Genomic DNA, 17,666 nt, shown 5'->3' with positions numbered 1-17,666 from the left:
GGCCGGCTTCTTCAGTCCCGAACAGCCCGAACTCTTCAAAGACCTGATCAGCATGCTGATGAACCACGACAGGTAAAAACCACCAGTCAGTGTAACACCTGTGCGTGCGTGCGTCTGTTTCATGTTCTTATATCCTGGTGGGGACTCTAACCTGAATGCACACTACGGGGACTTGCGTCACTGTGGGGACCCACAGGGACAGACGGCTTTTTGAGGGTTAAGACTTGGTTTTAGGGTTCAGGTTACAGTTAGGTTAGGGTCGGGGGTCGGGGGTCAGGGGTCAGGGAAAGCATTATGTCAATGACTGTCCCCCACAGGGATAGTGAAACAAACGTGTGTGTGTGACAGGTTTGTGAAGTAACAAGACTCGAGTTTGGATTTATCACTTTGAGTCAGTTACTGGAGCCTGGCAGTGATTCAGATTCAGCAAGATTAATCAATTATTATTAAATATTTGAAATGAGAGAATGAATTAGTTTGAACATTTTAATATTAATTCCAATTAAGTTATACAGAAAGAAACTAACCGCAGAAATGGGTCTGTTTTTATGTTTTCTTTCCTCTGTCACACACCACAGCTCTGTCTTTGTCAGATGTTTCAGATGGACATCAGTTTCAGAACAGAAGCAGGCCCAGCACGTGGTTAGCCTAGCTTAGCACAAAGACTGGAAGCAGGGGGAAACTGCTAGCTTAGCTCCATCAAAAGAAAATAAAAATGCAACTTCCAACAGCTGCAAACAAGCGTATTTTATAGTGTTGGGTTGTTACGTTAAGGCAGTTAAAACACAAATCTTTTCTGAACATTTAAACACTTTCATGGACGTTTCTGTGTAAAAACTCACGGTTTCTCCTTCAGGTTTAAGGTGTTTGCTGATTTCGAGGCCTACGTCAGGTGTCAGGAGAGAGTCAGCGAGCTGTACAAGGTAACAAACCGTGACGTTTTCTTTTGGAAAATATTGTCTCTCTGTCTGAGATGTTTAGATGGAAATCAAACACACAGACGTGTGAACGTCTCACTCAGAAACAAAGCGAACACGTACGAGAGATTTAAGAGAATTTGTGCCGTTGACTAATTTTCTCGTACTTCGATTTCTCTGAGGTCAACTCACAAGTGTTCCTGTAGCAGCCAAATAGTATTTATTATTTATATATGTGGATATTTCACCATATTTCCTTCCATTCCTCAAATATTATGTTTCATTACGGTCGACTCTGTTTACAATTATATTTTATTTGTGTGTGTTACTGGTTAACGCACTTAGACGTACCGACCGGCGATTTTATGAGATATAACAAACGCTTACATTTATTTTTCTTTATATTTTATATTTACACTCTTTCTTACTTTATACAACTACAGCAGAACAATTTCCCCCTCAGGAGAAATAAAGTTGTATCTTATCTTCAGGTAGCTGCTGCCTCGCTGCAGTTTTCCAACTGTGTTGTGGATTCATGGAATATATAATAATATTAACTTATGCACCTTTCAAAACAAAGTGCTTTAAAGTAAAAACAAATAGTAAAAGTAAATAACATCCCAAACATGAAAGAAAAAATAAATATAAAATACAGATAAACGATCCTACAGGTTTATGTTCTGACCACCAGTTTGAAGTATTTCCGCTTTATTGTTTCAGTTTTTTCTGTCAGTTTTGGTGGACAGCTCTAAATACTACAATACCCATGAGCCTCAGCTGCTGTTGCCATGGAGAAGAAGCCAGTCAGAGCTTAAGCACATCGCAATGGTTACTGAATTAATCCCAAACTGATCCAGAATCAGAAAGTGAACTGATTTAAACAGCTGAATGTTCGATCAGGTTGAGCTTCCGAACACAATGTGAAGCTCTGTGATTGGCTATTTGTTAGTGAAATGCATCCTGGGAGTCGCAGTTGGCTTCTCGCCTTCAGTTTTTATGTCCACAGGCTTCTTGTAGCTTTGACTTTTTATCAAAGAAGCGAGAAGAAGAATATTTTCTAACGCAGAGTTTCATAAAAATAATGAACTCTTCAAACCGACAGCCAGTGCTTCCTGCTTCCTGTTTCCCTTTAGAACCCCAAAGAGTGGACCAAGATGGTGATCCGCAACATCGCAGCCTCCGGAAAGTTCTCCAGCGACCGGACCATCTCCCAATACGCCCGCGAGATCTGGGGAGTCGAACCCTCTGACGTGAAGATCCCACCGCCCAACGAACCGCCGGTCGAGTCCCATAACTGAGGAGCCGGACCGCCGAGTATCGGATCCAGCTTCACAGCTGAGACGGAGCCTCTGGAAGGATCAATTCACCCAAAACGTTTAACGGCAGTCATTTTTCTATCTCGCCCTCATGTCAGTCATGCCAGTTTGCCAAGAAAGTTAGCCAGCAGCTACATGCTAGCCTTCTAAACAACTGAAACTAACACGAACTCTTCACAGTTTAACGACGGAGGATAAATCGGCTAAAAAAGTCAGCAAACAGCTTTTGCAACAAAGTCCAAGAGTTCAGTCAGTTAAACTTTGAGTCAGATATTTACACATCTTATATTTACATTTACAAGTATTTAGTCCTCTTTTATTGGTTCCTGTTTTTTGTTTTTGAAATGGTGAACAGTTTCTCATTTTTATGAGAAAGTCTAAAAGCTCCGAGTTCAGATTCGTAAAAATTAATTACAGGAAGATTGTTTGAAATATAAATTTACTGGATGGGAGGAAATGTGACTTTTAAGGTGGACAAACACCAGCCGTATGATGTTTTATAAACACCTTATAAGTTGCTATGAAGATTGACTCCCAGCCGGTGAGTTCGTATTTTAAACATTCTTCCTGGACTATCACCTGGATGGTGATATGTAGTCCTGGATCAGGATTCATTTACCAGCTGTCCAACGTTAAAATCAAGTTAAAAAAATGTCTCTTAAAAACAACAAATTCTATCAAATCGCTCTGTTAGCATGACATCCGCTCTTCATGTGAGCGTTTAAACTTTAAGTTGTTTTTGAAGGCTTGTGCTTAATACGTTATTTAGGTGCCTTGTGAAAGTTTAGAGCTCCCGAGTTCAGCTATTATGCTTTTAGCATATTCTGCCCTCGGCTTAAGTGGAAAACATGAACTCATGAGCAGCTTAAATATCTGTGATTTGGACCATTAAGCAGACTCTTTATGCTCCTGCCGTCCTAGAGAGACGGAATTAAAAGCTTCATTTGGAAACATTTAGCTAACGTTAGCCAAAGTACTGTACATAGCAAAGCAGACACAAATAAGCTTGAAACTTTGCTTGAAAAAACAGTTATTTTACTTTGTTGTGAGAGAATTACTTCCTAAAACATGGTTGTCACCGACTTTACCCACATCAGCTTTAATCGGCCTTTTCAGTGTATATACCATCGTTTTTAAATCAGACCTCCATGTTTTTTGCCCCCAACTTTCTTGCTGAAAAACCCCAAATTGTCCACTTATTTCCAGAAAACAATGATTTTTGCGTTATCAGTTATAAACATCATCTGAAACTGAACTTCAGTGAAGATTTTTCCAGAATTTGCAGTGGAGTTTTGGGTTTTGGACGCCACAAATCTCAGCCTATACTGTGTCATCGTAATGCTGAATTGTTTTTTTATACTTTAAAGCAAATTGTTTTAAGAGTCAACGACTTTTTATTAAGTAAAATATTTTACACTTTGTAAAGACATTATAGATTCACTTTGAATAGAACAGTTAACCACGTAGTCTATGGAAGCAAATAAGGGTCATTAATATTTGTGAAATGATTAATTAATTAATGTTAATCATTTCACAGCCTGCAGTTGTATATCACCGTATCATCGTATCGTGCACTTATCTGAATGTGTGAATTTGTAGAAAAATAATAATAATAATGTTCTCACAAATTCAAGTTTGTGAATGTGTAAAAAGTTTTGTAGCTGTAGAAATATTTTGTGTGTAATTAAAATTTGTGCAGGAATATATTTTCCACAGTGAGGTTTCTGAGAGACGGACACACAAGCTTCCTATTATGTGTATGAGACACTGAAGTTACGAGCTACAAGTTACGAGTTACAAGCACGAATTTTGAACGCTTTTACACCTGAGCTTTTACACCTGTGAATTTCTTTTCACGTGCACACAAAAGGTGATATACAACTGCAGGCTGTGAAATTATTCGTGAACATCGTTTCACAAGCTCAAAATATTAATGACCCTTATTTGCTTCCATAGTAGCCAGACATAAAAACAGCTGTGTTAGCATTCGTGGTACATTTTACGCTGTTGCAGACGTTTCATTGCCACATCATTTGGTTTTGGACCGCTTGATGAAAAGTTCACTGTTGCCTTCTGCTGTCTCTTTGCATGGACTAAAATCTTCAATAGCACCACAGCTTTTGTTCCGTTGACTTCCAGTAAAGGTCAACAACAGAACTAAAAATGTTTCCCATTGACTTTAAGAGGATCTTTGAGTTTTCCTCATTGAACTATTACTAACTAAACTCTCCTGTTTGCTCCATTGATTTACAGTGGACATAAAACTGCACTGTAAACCTTAAGTAGTAAACTCGGCTCCATTAATTTACACTAAAAGTAAAACTCAAAAACCCCATTACTTTACAGTACCTTACAGCTAATTCTCATTCTTCCGAGGACTTAAAAATTAAGTAAATATCTTGCCCATTAATTTAAAATACTGTAGACTGCCATTGACTTACAGTTTAATTGTTACATTTGACTCTTAACAGTAAAGCTCAGAAATTCCATTAACTTAGTTGGAGTCAATGGAGTTTAGCAAAAGTGAGGAGCTGGTTGAATGTTTTTTGACTTCCCATTGATTTTTAACTGTCATCTTTGTTCCATTGACTTACAATAAAACGTAAAGTCGTAGCCAAGTATTCGCAGCTGGAAGTCCATATCTGTTCCACTCATAGTAGAAATACTGCTGAGCTAAAAAAGTTTGCCGCTGACTTTCAGTTAAGCTGTGAAATTACTATGGTCATATTTACTCCGATGCCTTACAGTTTGCCTGTTAAGCCTCCAGTTTTATGTCTGCAGAGTTGTCCGCGTGAGGGTTAAAAATACTGTGAATTAACAGTCTAGCACTATATTGTTTATTGTTGTCCATTAAATTTGGGTTTAATTACCATGAACGATGGACTTTGGCTGACGTTTAGTGTTCATATTTGTTTGTTTGTTTTAGGCACTTCTTTATTATGAAGCGCAAATCTTTGGAAATTACAACTTGTGTGTTGATGTGAACGGTATTTACAAGTTCAAACTGAAAATAACGGTAACTCTGACGTGACACGGACTCAACAAAAAGGCCTCAGTGACATCACAGGTGTCTCATGGGTAATGTAGTGCATTCAGAATCACTGTTTACTCAACATGAATGTCAGTCTGACTCAAACTGAAAAGCTTTTGTACTGTATCTGCAGCATTCATATCTCTTGCTGAAAATAAACTTCTGTTGCACTTGTAACGTGTTTGTCAGTGACGTTATATAGTATTTATATACTCGTCTTAAACTGTTACTCGCTGTCATAGACACAATGTTTGTGCTTTTCCTGTCAAATGGGCGGTAAGTCGCCAAAAACGAAAACCACATTTACATAAAACAAGAAATATTTAATTCATAATTCAAGTCATAACAGGCCTTCAAACTGAGAAGACATTTTTAAAAACAAACCGGATGCCGAAATCTCCAGACAGAAGAGTCAGACATGGACCCAAAAAAGTAAAACCGACAACAGAAATAAACAAAAACTAAATCACACAGATTGTAAAGAATCAAGCTCAGTGCGATGATCAAAGTATTAAAAAGATAAAACCAGAGATTTTTTCTTCACTTCACGTCTGTCTTGTTCGTTCTCCAGTTTGGTTTGATCGTCGTCTTCCTCGTCACTCTGCAGTGCGTTAAAAACACTCTGCCGCCATCTGGCCGAATCCACGGGAACAGTCACTGTGGCAACCCCGTGCGCTGTGAAGCCAGCGTTAGTGTGAGAGGAACGCTAACGCGGAAAGAAAAAGGAATGATGTGTTCAGTTCATGCGAGAATGTTCAGTCCGACCAGAAAACAAACCGTAACGTGTAGTTTGCGTGTTGTATATTAAGAGAGGGTGCGTTTTCAGGCCGAGTCGTCAGCTTGTTGGTGGGCTGTGCCGAGGAAATCACTGAAACAAAAACAAAACACAAGGAAAAGTGTTAGTGTTGCCTTCAGGAGGTCCAAACAAACAAAAACCAGACTAATGGCTCGGTCACACCAACATTTAAAAATGGATGTAATTTGGAGTAAAATTAATTAATTTCAATGGAATCGCAAATTTTCTAAATCCACATTCATCTTTTGTGTCAAGTTCAACGTTGGGTCAAAATATGTCCCATTGATGTTTGCCGTTGACTTCTAGTGGAACCATTACATTTTTTAAATTAACTTAATATTTTCTCCAATGCCTTTCAGTGGGCAATAGAACAACATTTTAGTAGAAGAAAGTTGATGTTAAATACTGTAGAACTAAAAATATTCCTTCCTGTAAAATCTGACCCATTGACTTGTGGTAAGGTTCTCCGTTTCTTTAGTTCTACTTGAATTTCCACTGAAGTTAACCTTAAACTGTTTGTTTAATTTATAATGAAACTATTTTGTTTTTTGTTACATTAACGTCCAGTAGATTTAACAAGTTGTTCCATTTATTTTTAACCACCATATTTGAGCCATTGACTTGCAGTAGAACTGAAAATCTTTTGCCATTTTTTTTTTCAGCAGAGCTCTGACTCTCGTTCTTTCACTGACTTAAAAATTAAGTAGTATCTAGACCATTAATTTAAAATACTGTTGAACCACAAAATCTTTGCCGTTGACTTACAGTGGAGCTGTGAAGTTGTTTCATCGTTACATTTGACCCTAACAGTAACTTCCATTCCATTAACTTAGTAGAAGTCAATGGAATTTAGTAAAAGTGAGGAGCTGGTTCAATGTTTTTTGACTTTCCATTGATTTTCAACATCTCTGTTCCATTGACTTTCAACAAAACGTCATAGCCAAATACTCGCAGCTGGAAGTCAATATCTGTTGAACTAAAAAAGCAGTGGAGATAGAAAGTTGGACTGTTCCTTTTGAGTTTTAATTAATTAATTAATTAATATTGTTTTGCATTTCCGCTACATTTAATCTCCAAATTCCAGTTTTCTGTGGTCGTGGTTTTGTTGCTGGTACCTGAGGATGTTTGGCAGCTCTGGGCTCCTGTAGATGAACTTGTGCTTGTAGGCCAGAGAGGAGGGGAAAGGAACAAACTGGACCTTGTGGCCGCTGAGGCTCTTTGACTGGGAGGCCAGGTTGTAGAGCTGGAGAAGGAGGTTAGTCACAGTTACAGTTTTAACTCCCAACACCAACATTTATCTGCACTGCTGCCAGTATTTATTTTGCTGTTTGCAGACAACTGAAATACATTTTTATGCGTTTAATTACTCTATAAAAATATCTTGGTTATGTATTTGTGGTCTTGTAAAACTCTAAATTCGACCTGTAAAGTGGTCTCTTACCTTCTTGCCCAGATGGAAAGGAACCACGCTGTCGTCCTCAGCGTGGAGGATCAACACAGGACAGGAGATATGATTCACACTGATTACAGACAAAGAGAGTTAAACGTTACATTCAGGGACATTATTACTACAGTGTTATGTGATACCACATGTCAACAGTAGTACTGGAAGATCAAACTGTAGAGTTTTATATGAAGTTGCAGCTGCAGTTCCTCCAACAGCCACTAGATGGTAAACGTACCCTATAACCATCGACATTTTTAATGTGATCTATAGTTATCCTGGTTATTTGCCCTTTGCTGTTGCTGTAAAGTATCTGGTAGTGAAAAATCCTGCGGGGTCAGAGGTCAGCAGCTGTAATAAAGATGTAAACGGTCCTGTGATTGGCTGCTGTGGACTTTGTCCTGAATCTGAGCAGCTTGTGAGTCTTTTAATCTCAGCTGTTGGTTGCTTGCTGAAACTCTCTGTTCCAACATTTAAATACCCACAAGCTTTAGATCTGAATCAAAACCAGCAGCAGTGTTCATGAAAGGGTCCAGAGCTCCTTCCTGAAAAAAGCTCCTGAATATATTGCTGTGATAAATGCCCTAAATTAAATCCTGCATTTTCAAAAAAGGTTCCTCAAAAAGTTGACACAAAACTTTCAGAAATATTTCCTGATGTCCTGAAATCCTAAATAAGTTCCTAAGTTCCTGTGTACTAAAAAAAGGTTCTTCAGAAAGTTGCAAAATTTCTGAAAAACTTTCCTTGTTTCTGAAAAAGTTCCCAGGTTTCCGAGGTCCTAAAAATATTCTTGAGTTTGCTAAAATTGCTCCCAAGTTACTAAAAAGTTCCTAAATTCATGAAAAAGGCTTAGAAAGAAGTTCTGTAACGTATTCACGTCTCTGAGCATCTAAAATTATTCCAGTTCTAGAAAAAAAGAGTTCCTGAAGAAGATAAAATTTCAGAAAAGGTTTCTAAATTTCAAAAACAATAGGAGATACTAAACAAAATTCAAGAAAAAATAAGTTTAGGTTTGTGAATTTCTGAAAAAGTTCCTGACTTTCGAAAACATTTCCTCAGGTCCTGAAAATATTCGTGTGCCAAGCTGTTCCTGAGTTACTAAAAGGTTTGTGACTTCATAAAAAAAAGTCTAAATACGATCACGTTAAAAAAATACCTGACTTTCACATTTTTCTTGATGTTCTGAAAAAGTTCTTGAGCATTTAAAATTATTCCGGAGTTCCTATATAAAAAGTCCCTGAACTCTTGAGAAGTGGCATTCCACAAAAAAGGGGTCTTTTAAAAAAGTTCCTGGAAAGGAAGGTTCCCGAGTTCTCAAAGAATGACATAAGAGCTTGATCCTTTTTAATATTTGGGCTTTTCTTGTGACGCTCACGTGAACTACAGCTCAGAGGTCAAAGGTCACTGCTGCTGTAAACAGGAAGGAAGCTAAAGGTTACGTACTTCTCATCACTGGCGAACCGGATGTTGTTGACTGTAATGGCGTCCAGGAAGAACCAATCAAAGCCGGGCAGGTATCTGTACACCTGAAACACACACACACACTGAGTGCAAACCAAATACACACCTACAGCACTCAAACCTGTCAGCTGTGTGTGCGTTACCATGGAGAAGGGGTGGCTCTTGGCCTCCTCTCTGATGTTGGTGAACGGAGACTCTAAGATCAGAGCGTCAGGAGGACTTCCTGAAAATAAATGAATAAATATAATGTCGCCCATCGTCAGTCTTGAAGACACAGTGAAATGTTAATTGTTCAGTATTTATCACCAAATCCCTCTCTTTTCTCATTGGATAACAAATTGTCCAATCAGTGATTTGGGGTGCTAGCTAAGACCACACCTGACCACACCAAGCTTTTCTCCTGTGGAACCAGGTCTCAGTTTGGGTTCGGGAGGCAGACAACATCTCCACATTTAAGAGTAGGCTAAAGACTTTCCTCTGTGATAAAGCTTATAGTTATGGCTGGCTTCAGGTGAGTCCTGAACCATGCCCTTAGTTATGCTGCTATAGGCATAGACTGCCGGGAGACTTCCCATGATGCACCTCTCTCCTCCTCTCCGTCTGTATTTTTATCCCATTACTGCATGTTACTAACTCGACATCTTCTCTCTCCCGTAGTTCTGTGCTTTCTCGTTTCTCTCCTCTCTCCTTCTGTCGCTTTCAGCAGGTATTTCTGCCTCCGGAGCTGCAGAGTCTGGATCTGTGGTTGTGGGCCACCTGCTGCCCCCGTGTTCCTGCAGAGTCTGGATCTGTGGTTGTGGGCCGTCTGCTGCCCCTGTGTTCCTGCAGAGTCTGTGGTTGTTGGCCACCTGCTGCCCCCGTGTTCCTGCAGAGTCTGTGGTTGTGGGCCACCTGCTGCCCTGTGTTCCTGCAGAGTCTGGATCTGTGGTTGTGGGCCACCTGCTGCCCCTGTGTTCCTGCAGAGTCTGTGGTTGTGGGCCGCCTGCTGCCCTGTGTTCCTGCAGAGTCTGGATCTGTGGTTGTGGGCCACCTGCTGCCCCTGTGTTCCTGCAGAGTCTGGATCTGTGGTTGTGGGCCACCTGCTGCCCCGTGTTCCTGCAGAGTCTGGATCTGTGGTTGTGGGCCACCTGCTGCCCCCGTGTTCCTGCTCGACAACTGCTACTACAGCTGTTGTTATTGGCTCTGTTACTAATACTGTCATTATTATTCCTATTATTATTATTATGATTATTTTATTAGTAACGGTGCAGACCTGCTCTACAGGACCGGTACATCTCAGCCCTCGACACAGTCTGACAGGACTGAACCTGACCCGACCAACAAAACTGAAATCAGACTGAACATTACTCGGCTAACAGCTTAACAGACCGGTCCCATTAAAATACCTGCAGCATGTTTTTGTTTTGTTTGTCTTTAAAACCTTAAATAAGCTAATTTTTATTGTGAATAAAAACATAAATACATTTAACATGTAGCAGTGTTTATTTTAAGTAAATTATCCGTAAATCTGCAGAGCATCTGTTGGCTTTTATTCTGAGTGATTGAGAATATATTATTTAACCAATAAGCGTCTGTGTACATATATAGGCATGTTATATTGGGGGTTGGGGGCCATAACAAAAAAACCCTAACCCTCTGAAGTGGTGCCGGGGTCTAAAAAGGTTTGAGAACCACTGGTCTACATCTATAAATATCTATACATATCCTCAAAGTCATGCCCACTTCGAACAATCACATCTGAAGGATTTGATTTTAACCCTCATTAACTATTTCAACTGAAATTTCAAATTAAAAGGCAAACTAATGATTCAGTAATGTACTTGGATGAAGTTGGGGGACTTGAGAGAGATTAAAAATAATAATTATAGCCCGACCAACACCAATATTGGGGTTTGAAAGTTATACCAAATCCAATGGACATATCAGCTGATTTTTACAAAACACATAACAACATATTTTCATCCTTTAATGTGGTTCTTAAAGAACAGCGACTCGGATCCGTAACGTTTGGGACATTTTACAGTGTGAAACCTGTCGGAGCTCAAACTCGTTTACTGTTACTGACCTCATGCACACTGGGACAAGATACAATCAGCTGATATATGTAACAAGAGGACAGTGTGTGTGTGTGTGTGTGTGTCGAACCTCTGTCACACAGCCGTCTGACCAGGTTGGTGGCAACTCTGCAAAACAAAACAGTCAGATTTAATTATAACTTGACTGGTACTGAACTCGGTGGAGTGTGTGTCTGTGTGTTTAGTGTTTATGTGTGTATATATATATATGTATATGTGTGTGTGTGTGTGTGTTTATATATATATATATGTGTGTGTGTGTGTGTTACCCTGTCCCCAGAGAGTGTCCCCAGATGTAAAGCGGCGTTTTGTTGTCCAGCCGCCGTTTCAGCCAATCGTAGATGAAGAGAGCGTCTGATGTCATCCCCCCCTCTGACGGAGAGCCGTCCGAATCCCCCCAGCCTGAACACACACACACACACACACACCATCAGCTGACGGGACTGATGGCAGCAGCTCTGCCAGTTAAATATGTGAATGAAGCATATTTCTCACCTCTGTAATCAAACGTGACTACGTGGTAGCCTAACGAACTGAGGACCTGAAGGAGGACAGGCAGACAGGAGTTACCATCAGCTCCACCTTCACCAGCTGCCACATTACGCTTCAATAATTAGAATCCAATAATGTATAATGTTATTCTGCATGACGAGTACTTTAAATATATTTTGATGCTGATACTTTCGCACTTTTATTTTTTTATTTAACTTGTTGGGCCACTGCTCGTATCTTATAACATACCTGTAATAACGTCAGATTTTATTTGTTGATAAATGTAGTGGAGTAAAGTGCAATATCTGTATTATTATTAATAATAATAATATTAATAACTGTAGTATAAAGTAGCAGAAAATAGAAATACTCAAGAAAAGTACACGATTTGTACTCAAGTACAGCAGTTGAGTAAATGTACTTTCTACCACTCGTTATGAGCAGCTATGAAACTATGTGGTCAGCTGATGGAACCCAAATGACTTCATTCCCTGCAGCCAATCAGGGCACAGCATGATATGATGTCACCCTGTGCGTGCGTGCATGTGTGCGTGCGCGCTGACCTTGTACAGCTGAACTCGGTGGTCTCCTCCTCTGCAGAGAAACACAACAGGTTTTATCAAACAGGTCAAAGGTCAAACACATTCACCCCAACACAGAGGTCAAAGGTCACACAGGGCGCTGAGTGATGATGATGTGTTGTGTGTGTGTGGGTCACCTGGTCCCTGCGTTTCCATGGAGATAGAGGATGACAGGGTGGCTGGAGCTAAACGTGGCGTCGTACCAGTCGCCTCGTTTCTCCTGAGCTTCTCTCCACATGTGAGCAGGAACCGTGTGCCTGAACCACAAACACGCACACGCCGGATTACCCATGGTGCACCTGTGTCATAACACCAGCTCACACATGTGCTATTAAAACGTGTATAACAACTTGCTGACATTTGGTGGCTGAGAGTTAACACTAATACTTGTTGCTTTAGGTTCTGTGCAGCGGTGGAAAGTAACGAAGACTGAGAATAACTGAGATACTGGACTCTTTACTGCGTTTATCTGAACGCTGCAGTCACTTTTCACACACAAAACACATGAAGAGTTTATAAAATCTGATGTTTTGTTATAAATTAAACTCTCAGCAGTTTATAAGTTCAGCTGAATCGATCAGTCGACTGACAGAAAATGTGTTTTGATGTTTGAAGTCGTTTCTCCTGTAAATCCCTTCCTGGCTGCAGCTCCTCAGATGTGCAGATCTGCTGCTTTTCCTCTGAACGACTGTAATAACTGTGATGTTTGTTAATAACGCCGAGCTTCGGACTGTCGGTCGGACACGACGACACGCTGAAGGCGCCGCTTTGGGCTCTGGTCGCCGTCGTGACGGCGTTTCTCGCCGTTTTCACCAGTTTTCCAAACCGATCGATCGATCGACGGATCGACGGAGAAAAGAATGGGCAGATGGATCCAGAATGAAAAGCATCATCAGCTGCAGTCCGATACAAACCGGTTCAACATGAGCTCCAGCTCCACCAGCTGCAGCAGCAACATCCTGCTTTACATTAATGCACGAGGAATAATAACCTGATGATAGAATATATAACAGCACAGCAGCCACAGGGACGCTGCACTGCTTTAATGCTTTAAGGGCTTTTTCCTGATCACACTCTCACACTTTCACTGCAGCAGAGGGTTTCACAGAGTGTGTGTCAGGACTTTTACTTACTAGTAAAGGATTTAGTGAATTTAGTTGGTTAATTTCCTGTGTGTGTTAGTGTGTGTGTGTGTGTGTGTGCGTGTTAATGTTAGTATGTGTGTGTGTGTGTGTGTGCGTTACCAGACTCCGATCTTGAGTCCGGTCTCAGGCTCCAGGTAGAAGTTGTGTGTGTGGTTCAGTCCCTGGTCCAGAGGTCTCTTCAGGTCGATGAAGTAGGGCATCCTCACTGAGGGTGGGGGAGGGGTCAGAGGTCAGAGACAGGTCACATGACTGCTGACAGACACACTCCTGTCACATCACCCCGCCCACTTCCTGTCCACTCAGACACTTTAGAGCAGCAGTAACGTTAGCCTGCCTGACCTTTGACCCTGCTGACAGACAGCAGCGTCACATTTACACAGCACACAAGATAAATACATTTGTTTTTTAAACGACTGCGTATCAAGAAACGTACTGTTACAAATACTTCAGTAAAGTCTGTAAATATAATCAGGAAAAAGTATTAAAGCAGTGCAGCGTCCCTGTGGCTGCTGTGTTGTTATATATTCTATCATCAGATTATTATTCCTCGTGCATTAATGTAAAAGCACTCATTTTTGCATGAGAAATGACTTAAAAAAAATTAGTTATCAAAACATTTGCTGATTAATGTTTTTGATAATTAATCAACTAATCGTTTAAGCTAATTTAATTTAATATACTGTTGGGTAGTTTAATATTTGACGATGCATCATATTTTTTAAGTTCTTTAGATGTTTTGTGTGTACAATCTTTATCTGTAACTAAAGCTGTCAGAGAAAGGTAGTGCAGTAAAAAGTCCAATGTTTCCCTCTGAGATGTGGTGCAGTAGAAGCAGAAAGTGGCATAAATTGGAAATACTCAAGTACAAGTACCTCAAATTTGTACTTAATTGCATAAAAAAAGCTGTTAATTGATAAAGTTTTGAATGTCAAAGCAGCAAATCCACCTGCAGAGTAAACACAGAGCTGCAGGACTGAACGTCACTGAAACTTATTGTTATTCAGTAATGTTAGATCTCCTCCGCTGGGGGGTTAAGAGATGTAAAGCTGGTCCTGAGGGTCAGTACAGGAGCATCCTGTCAGGAGATGGTGGCGGCAGCTGCGGGAGGAAACTCCTGTTTCTTTCTTTCTTTTGGCTCAAACACTCACCGAAGTTGAGGAAGACGAGTTTGGCCTGGATGGATGGACAGAGTTTGATGATGAAGGGAATGGAGATGTAGACGAACAGCAGCCACAGCGCGATCCTCTTCATCTTCCCCACCAGACCCAACCTGAAGGGAGACACGAGAGATCCCCGTCACTGCTGGACCACAGCGAGGACGTCCCAGGACAAAGTGTCTGATAGAGTCTCAGCACACAAAACCATCAGGACAAAATAAGACGGTGTAGTCCCTCATTCGTCCAGGAGTTAAAGTTATTGACTGGTGAATATCGTAGAAAAGGTTTCAGTCGTAGTCATCTGGACACTGTTTTCAGAATCAAGACGATTTTTGTGAAAAAAGAAAACCCCTCTTTGAACAGAAATGGTGGTCTGAGATTCAACTTGCCAAAGTTTACCACAGTGTATTAACACCGTGGTCAAGCCAATCACATGCTAATCAGGTACTTAACAGTGATGAGGGAGGTGCAGCCAGAAAACAATAGGCCTGATTACTGATTACTGGGCCATCATGGAAACAATTAGGTCAGTTTCAGGTGAAACTAGGCAGGTAAACAGCAGATACTCAGGAAGACTCCTTCCTGAGGGCGGGGCTTATGTAACACAGAGTAGCTTAAATTTCTGAGTTCTCAAACCATTTTCACAATTGAGAATGACTTCCGGATGGGAGCCGAAAAGTCTTTATTCTGAAAACAGCGTCCAGACGACTACGACTGAAACCTTTTCTACATGTGGACAAACACAACAAACATACAAAAACCACACGTCAGACAAAATAACAACGAGCTGAAGGTTCAAACCGCTGCAGCTTTAATCTTTAATCTCCTTTCTGTCTTTCTGGAGGAGCTTCACTGATCTATTTCCGTCCGAACAGGTCAGAAAACAAAAGTGCTATTTGAGCCTCAGTGTGTCAGCTGAGATGGTAACAGGATCCAGCAGGTCTGTGGACTTTAATTATTCATCGAACCAGAGAGAGTCTGCTGCGTCTGCAGGACCTTCAGAGTCTGAAACTCCTCTTCTATATTCAAGACCTTTAAACTCTTAAAACCTGTATCTTTACGTTTAACACCACCGAGTATAAATCTTACACCTTTTTTTTTGTTCCTCCTTATTCCAGAGTTGTTACATTCCTTTCTTTACATTACGATATCGTCATGATAAATGCATAACAAACACTTTCATGGTCTGACCGACGGGAGCGATTTGGTGTGTGGGGAGGAAGAAGTACTCACATAATTTATTTAAGTAAAAGTACCAATACTGCAATATAGAAATACTCCACCACAAGTATAAGTTCTGCATCCAAAATCCTACCTAAGTATTAACAGCAAAACGTACTTTATGCTGTATGGTTTCAGTCTTACCTGCAGGGCAGGAATAATTTTATGACCATTGGAAACTTGATTTCCACTCAGGAGTGGATGACCTGTGGAGTACCACAAGGATCAATACTCGGCCCTCTTAAATGTAATCTATACATCCGCCGATTAGGCCTGGTTCTACAAAACATATTAACATAAGCTGACGATACTTTAATCTACATCCCATTAGTTCACGTCAACACATTGAACAAATCAATGACTGGAAAAACTCAGGTGATTATCTTTGTTGCCCATAACGACAAAAACAGAAAAGTTCTCGGTCTCTTTATCTTTAAAAGCTGAGAGTCGGGACAGAAGTTTGGACTCTGATCTAAATGCAGCTGCCACAGTTTTAACAAAAACAAACAATCTGAATTTTGTTATGCATCACTTTAAATTGCCACTGTGTATGAAACTTGGATAATCGCACTATTTTGCAATACTCTTCGCACTTTATTTTGTATCAGCAGGCGAAACATCCAAAAGACTGCAGCTGATACCAAACGCTGCTGCGGCGTTTAACACAAGTGACCACATCACAGCCGCCCGTCACTGGTCACCTGTGAGTTTGAGAGTTGATTTTAAGATTTTACTGCTTGTTCTTAAAGCCTCGAACGGTCAGGCTCCTGGCTGTATCTGTGATCTGCTAACTCCCTTTGAGCCTGATCGCTGCCTGAGATCCTCCTGCACGGCCCTACTACCGGTTCCTAAATCTGGACTTGTCACTAAAAGGTGACGGGGCCCCTGCTGTGGAACTTCCTGCCTGGAGATCTCAGGAAGACGAACTCAGTGTCCTCCTTTAAAAGACTCACTTTTATCGTATGGCTTTTTCTCAATCTGGTGGTATTTGTTTTTATTTGTTATTATTTAAATTATTGTATCATGTTTATATCTTAACTAACTTATTTGCTTTATTATCTGTTTTTATTGTAAAGCACTTTGTTTTGAAAGGTGCTGTATAAATAAAGTTATTATACTCTGTATGTACAGAATGCCCCGATTTGGTAAATGGACAGTACTATCAATCTAAAGAAACAAACTAATCATTCACACACCGAAGGCCCGAGGACGCTTCGACACGTGGGCTGGGGGAAGCCGGGATCGAACAGACGACCCGCTGTACCACCAAGCCACAGCCGCCCTTTGTTTTGACTGTTTACTCCACCATTAATGTTATTCAGGTTGAGATAATCAAAATGCTGTTTTACATGGCAGTTTGTGATTTGTACCACAGTGCAGGTTAACAGTCAGTGTCAAGTTTCTGTCACGAGCTCAGAGTAAAAGCTGACACAGTAAAAACAGTCAGACCGATTTCTACTGCTGAGTCAACAAACTGTCAGAAAAAAAAAAAACTCTGGAAACCACAACACCAGCAGTCACTCGGTGATAAACATGGAAAGTTTGTCTTCAGGGTGGCACTAAAGGAAAGGTCAATAAAATGTCAAGGGTTCGGGCATTGACCTCATGTGTTTCAGCAACAAGGACGTGCTGTGGCTCAGTTGTTTTGTCTTTTAACTTCCTGTCTACACAGGAAGTAGGAATGTGTCGCGTTGTAGGTTGACATCGGCTGCTTGTGATCAGCTTCACCTGCATTTGATCAAATATCTGATAAGCGGTGCCTCCTAATGCATGTAAGTCTATGGAGGCAGGAAGTCGATCCACAATTACAATCATCACAACTTTCTGGATTTTCAACAGATCTTCCAGCAGTTTGGTTTGTTACAGACGTGTATTTATGAAACAGGATACTTAAAAATGTGTTTTCATACCAAAATACTTTCTCTTATGTAGATAGTAACAGTGATATTACTATAATATAATATTTGAGATGAACTTACCCCACGTAATTAGTTTCTAAGCATATTCTTTTTTTCTTACTGCATTGTAAA

At 40.5% G+C, this 17,666-nt stretch overlaps 2 protein-coding genes across 6 annotated transcripts in view; one reads left to right on the top strand and one right to left on the bottom strand.

Annotated features, from left to right (window-relative positions):
- The window catches only part of pygb (phosphorylase, glycogen; brain), a 17,402-nt gene extending 11,961 nt beyond the window's left edge, over positions 1-5,441 (top strand). Inside the window, 3 exon segments of the mRNA XM_044213942.1 lie at positions 1-72; positions 857-923; positions 2,051-5,441. The exon segment at positions 1-72 is cut by the window's left edge and continues 63 nt beyond it. Of these exon segments, the coding sequence (XP_044069877.1) occupies positions 1-72; positions 857-923; positions 2,051-2,215 (304 nt within the window). The 3' untranslated portion in view covers positions 2,216-5,441.
- A 125-nt stretch (positions 5,442-5,566) lies between these two features.
- abhd12 (abhydrolase domain containing 12, lysophospholipase) overlaps positions 5,567-17,666 on the bottom strand; it is a 24,218-nt gene continuing 12,118 nt past the window's right edge. For all 5 annotated transcript variants that reach the window (XM_044213943.1, XM_044213946.1, XM_044213944.1 and 2 more), the window contains 12 exons: positions 14,407-14,528; positions 13,358-13,463; positions 12,251-12,370; positions 12,096-12,126; positions 11,536-11,581; positions 11,310-11,442; positions 11,111-11,148; positions 9,109-9,188; positions 8,948-9,030; positions 7,502-7,580; positions 7,176-7,303; positions 5,567-6,132 (listed from right to left, as the gene is read on the bottom strand). In XM_044213943.1, the coding sequence (XP_044069878.1) occupies positions 6,087-6,132; positions 7,176-7,303; positions 7,502-7,580; positions 8,948-9,030; positions 9,109-9,188; positions 11,111-11,148; positions 11,310-11,442; positions 11,536-11,581; positions 12,096-12,126; positions 12,251-12,370; positions 13,358-13,463; positions 14,407-14,528 (1,012 nt within the window). In that variant the 3' untranslated portion in view covers positions 5,567-6,086. The remainder of the gene's footprint in view (positions 6,133-7,175; positions 7,304-7,501; positions 7,581-8,947; positions 9,031-9,108; positions 9,189-11,110; positions 11,149-11,309; positions 11,443-11,535; positions 11,582-12,095; positions 12,127-12,250; positions 12,371-13,357; positions 13,464-14,406; positions 14,529-17,666) is intronic.

Source organism: Siniperca chuatsi, linkage group LG11, assembly GCF_020085105.1.
Source record: "Siniperca chuatsi isolate FFG_IHB_CAS linkage group LG11, ASM2008510v1, whole genome shotgun sequence".
Taxonomy (NCBI): Eukaryota; Metazoa; Chordata; class Actinopteri; order Centrarchiformes; family Sinipercidae; genus Siniperca; species Siniperca chuatsi.
Note: the sequence above shows the minus strand (reverse complement) of the source record. Positions and strands in the feature narration are given on the sequence as shown.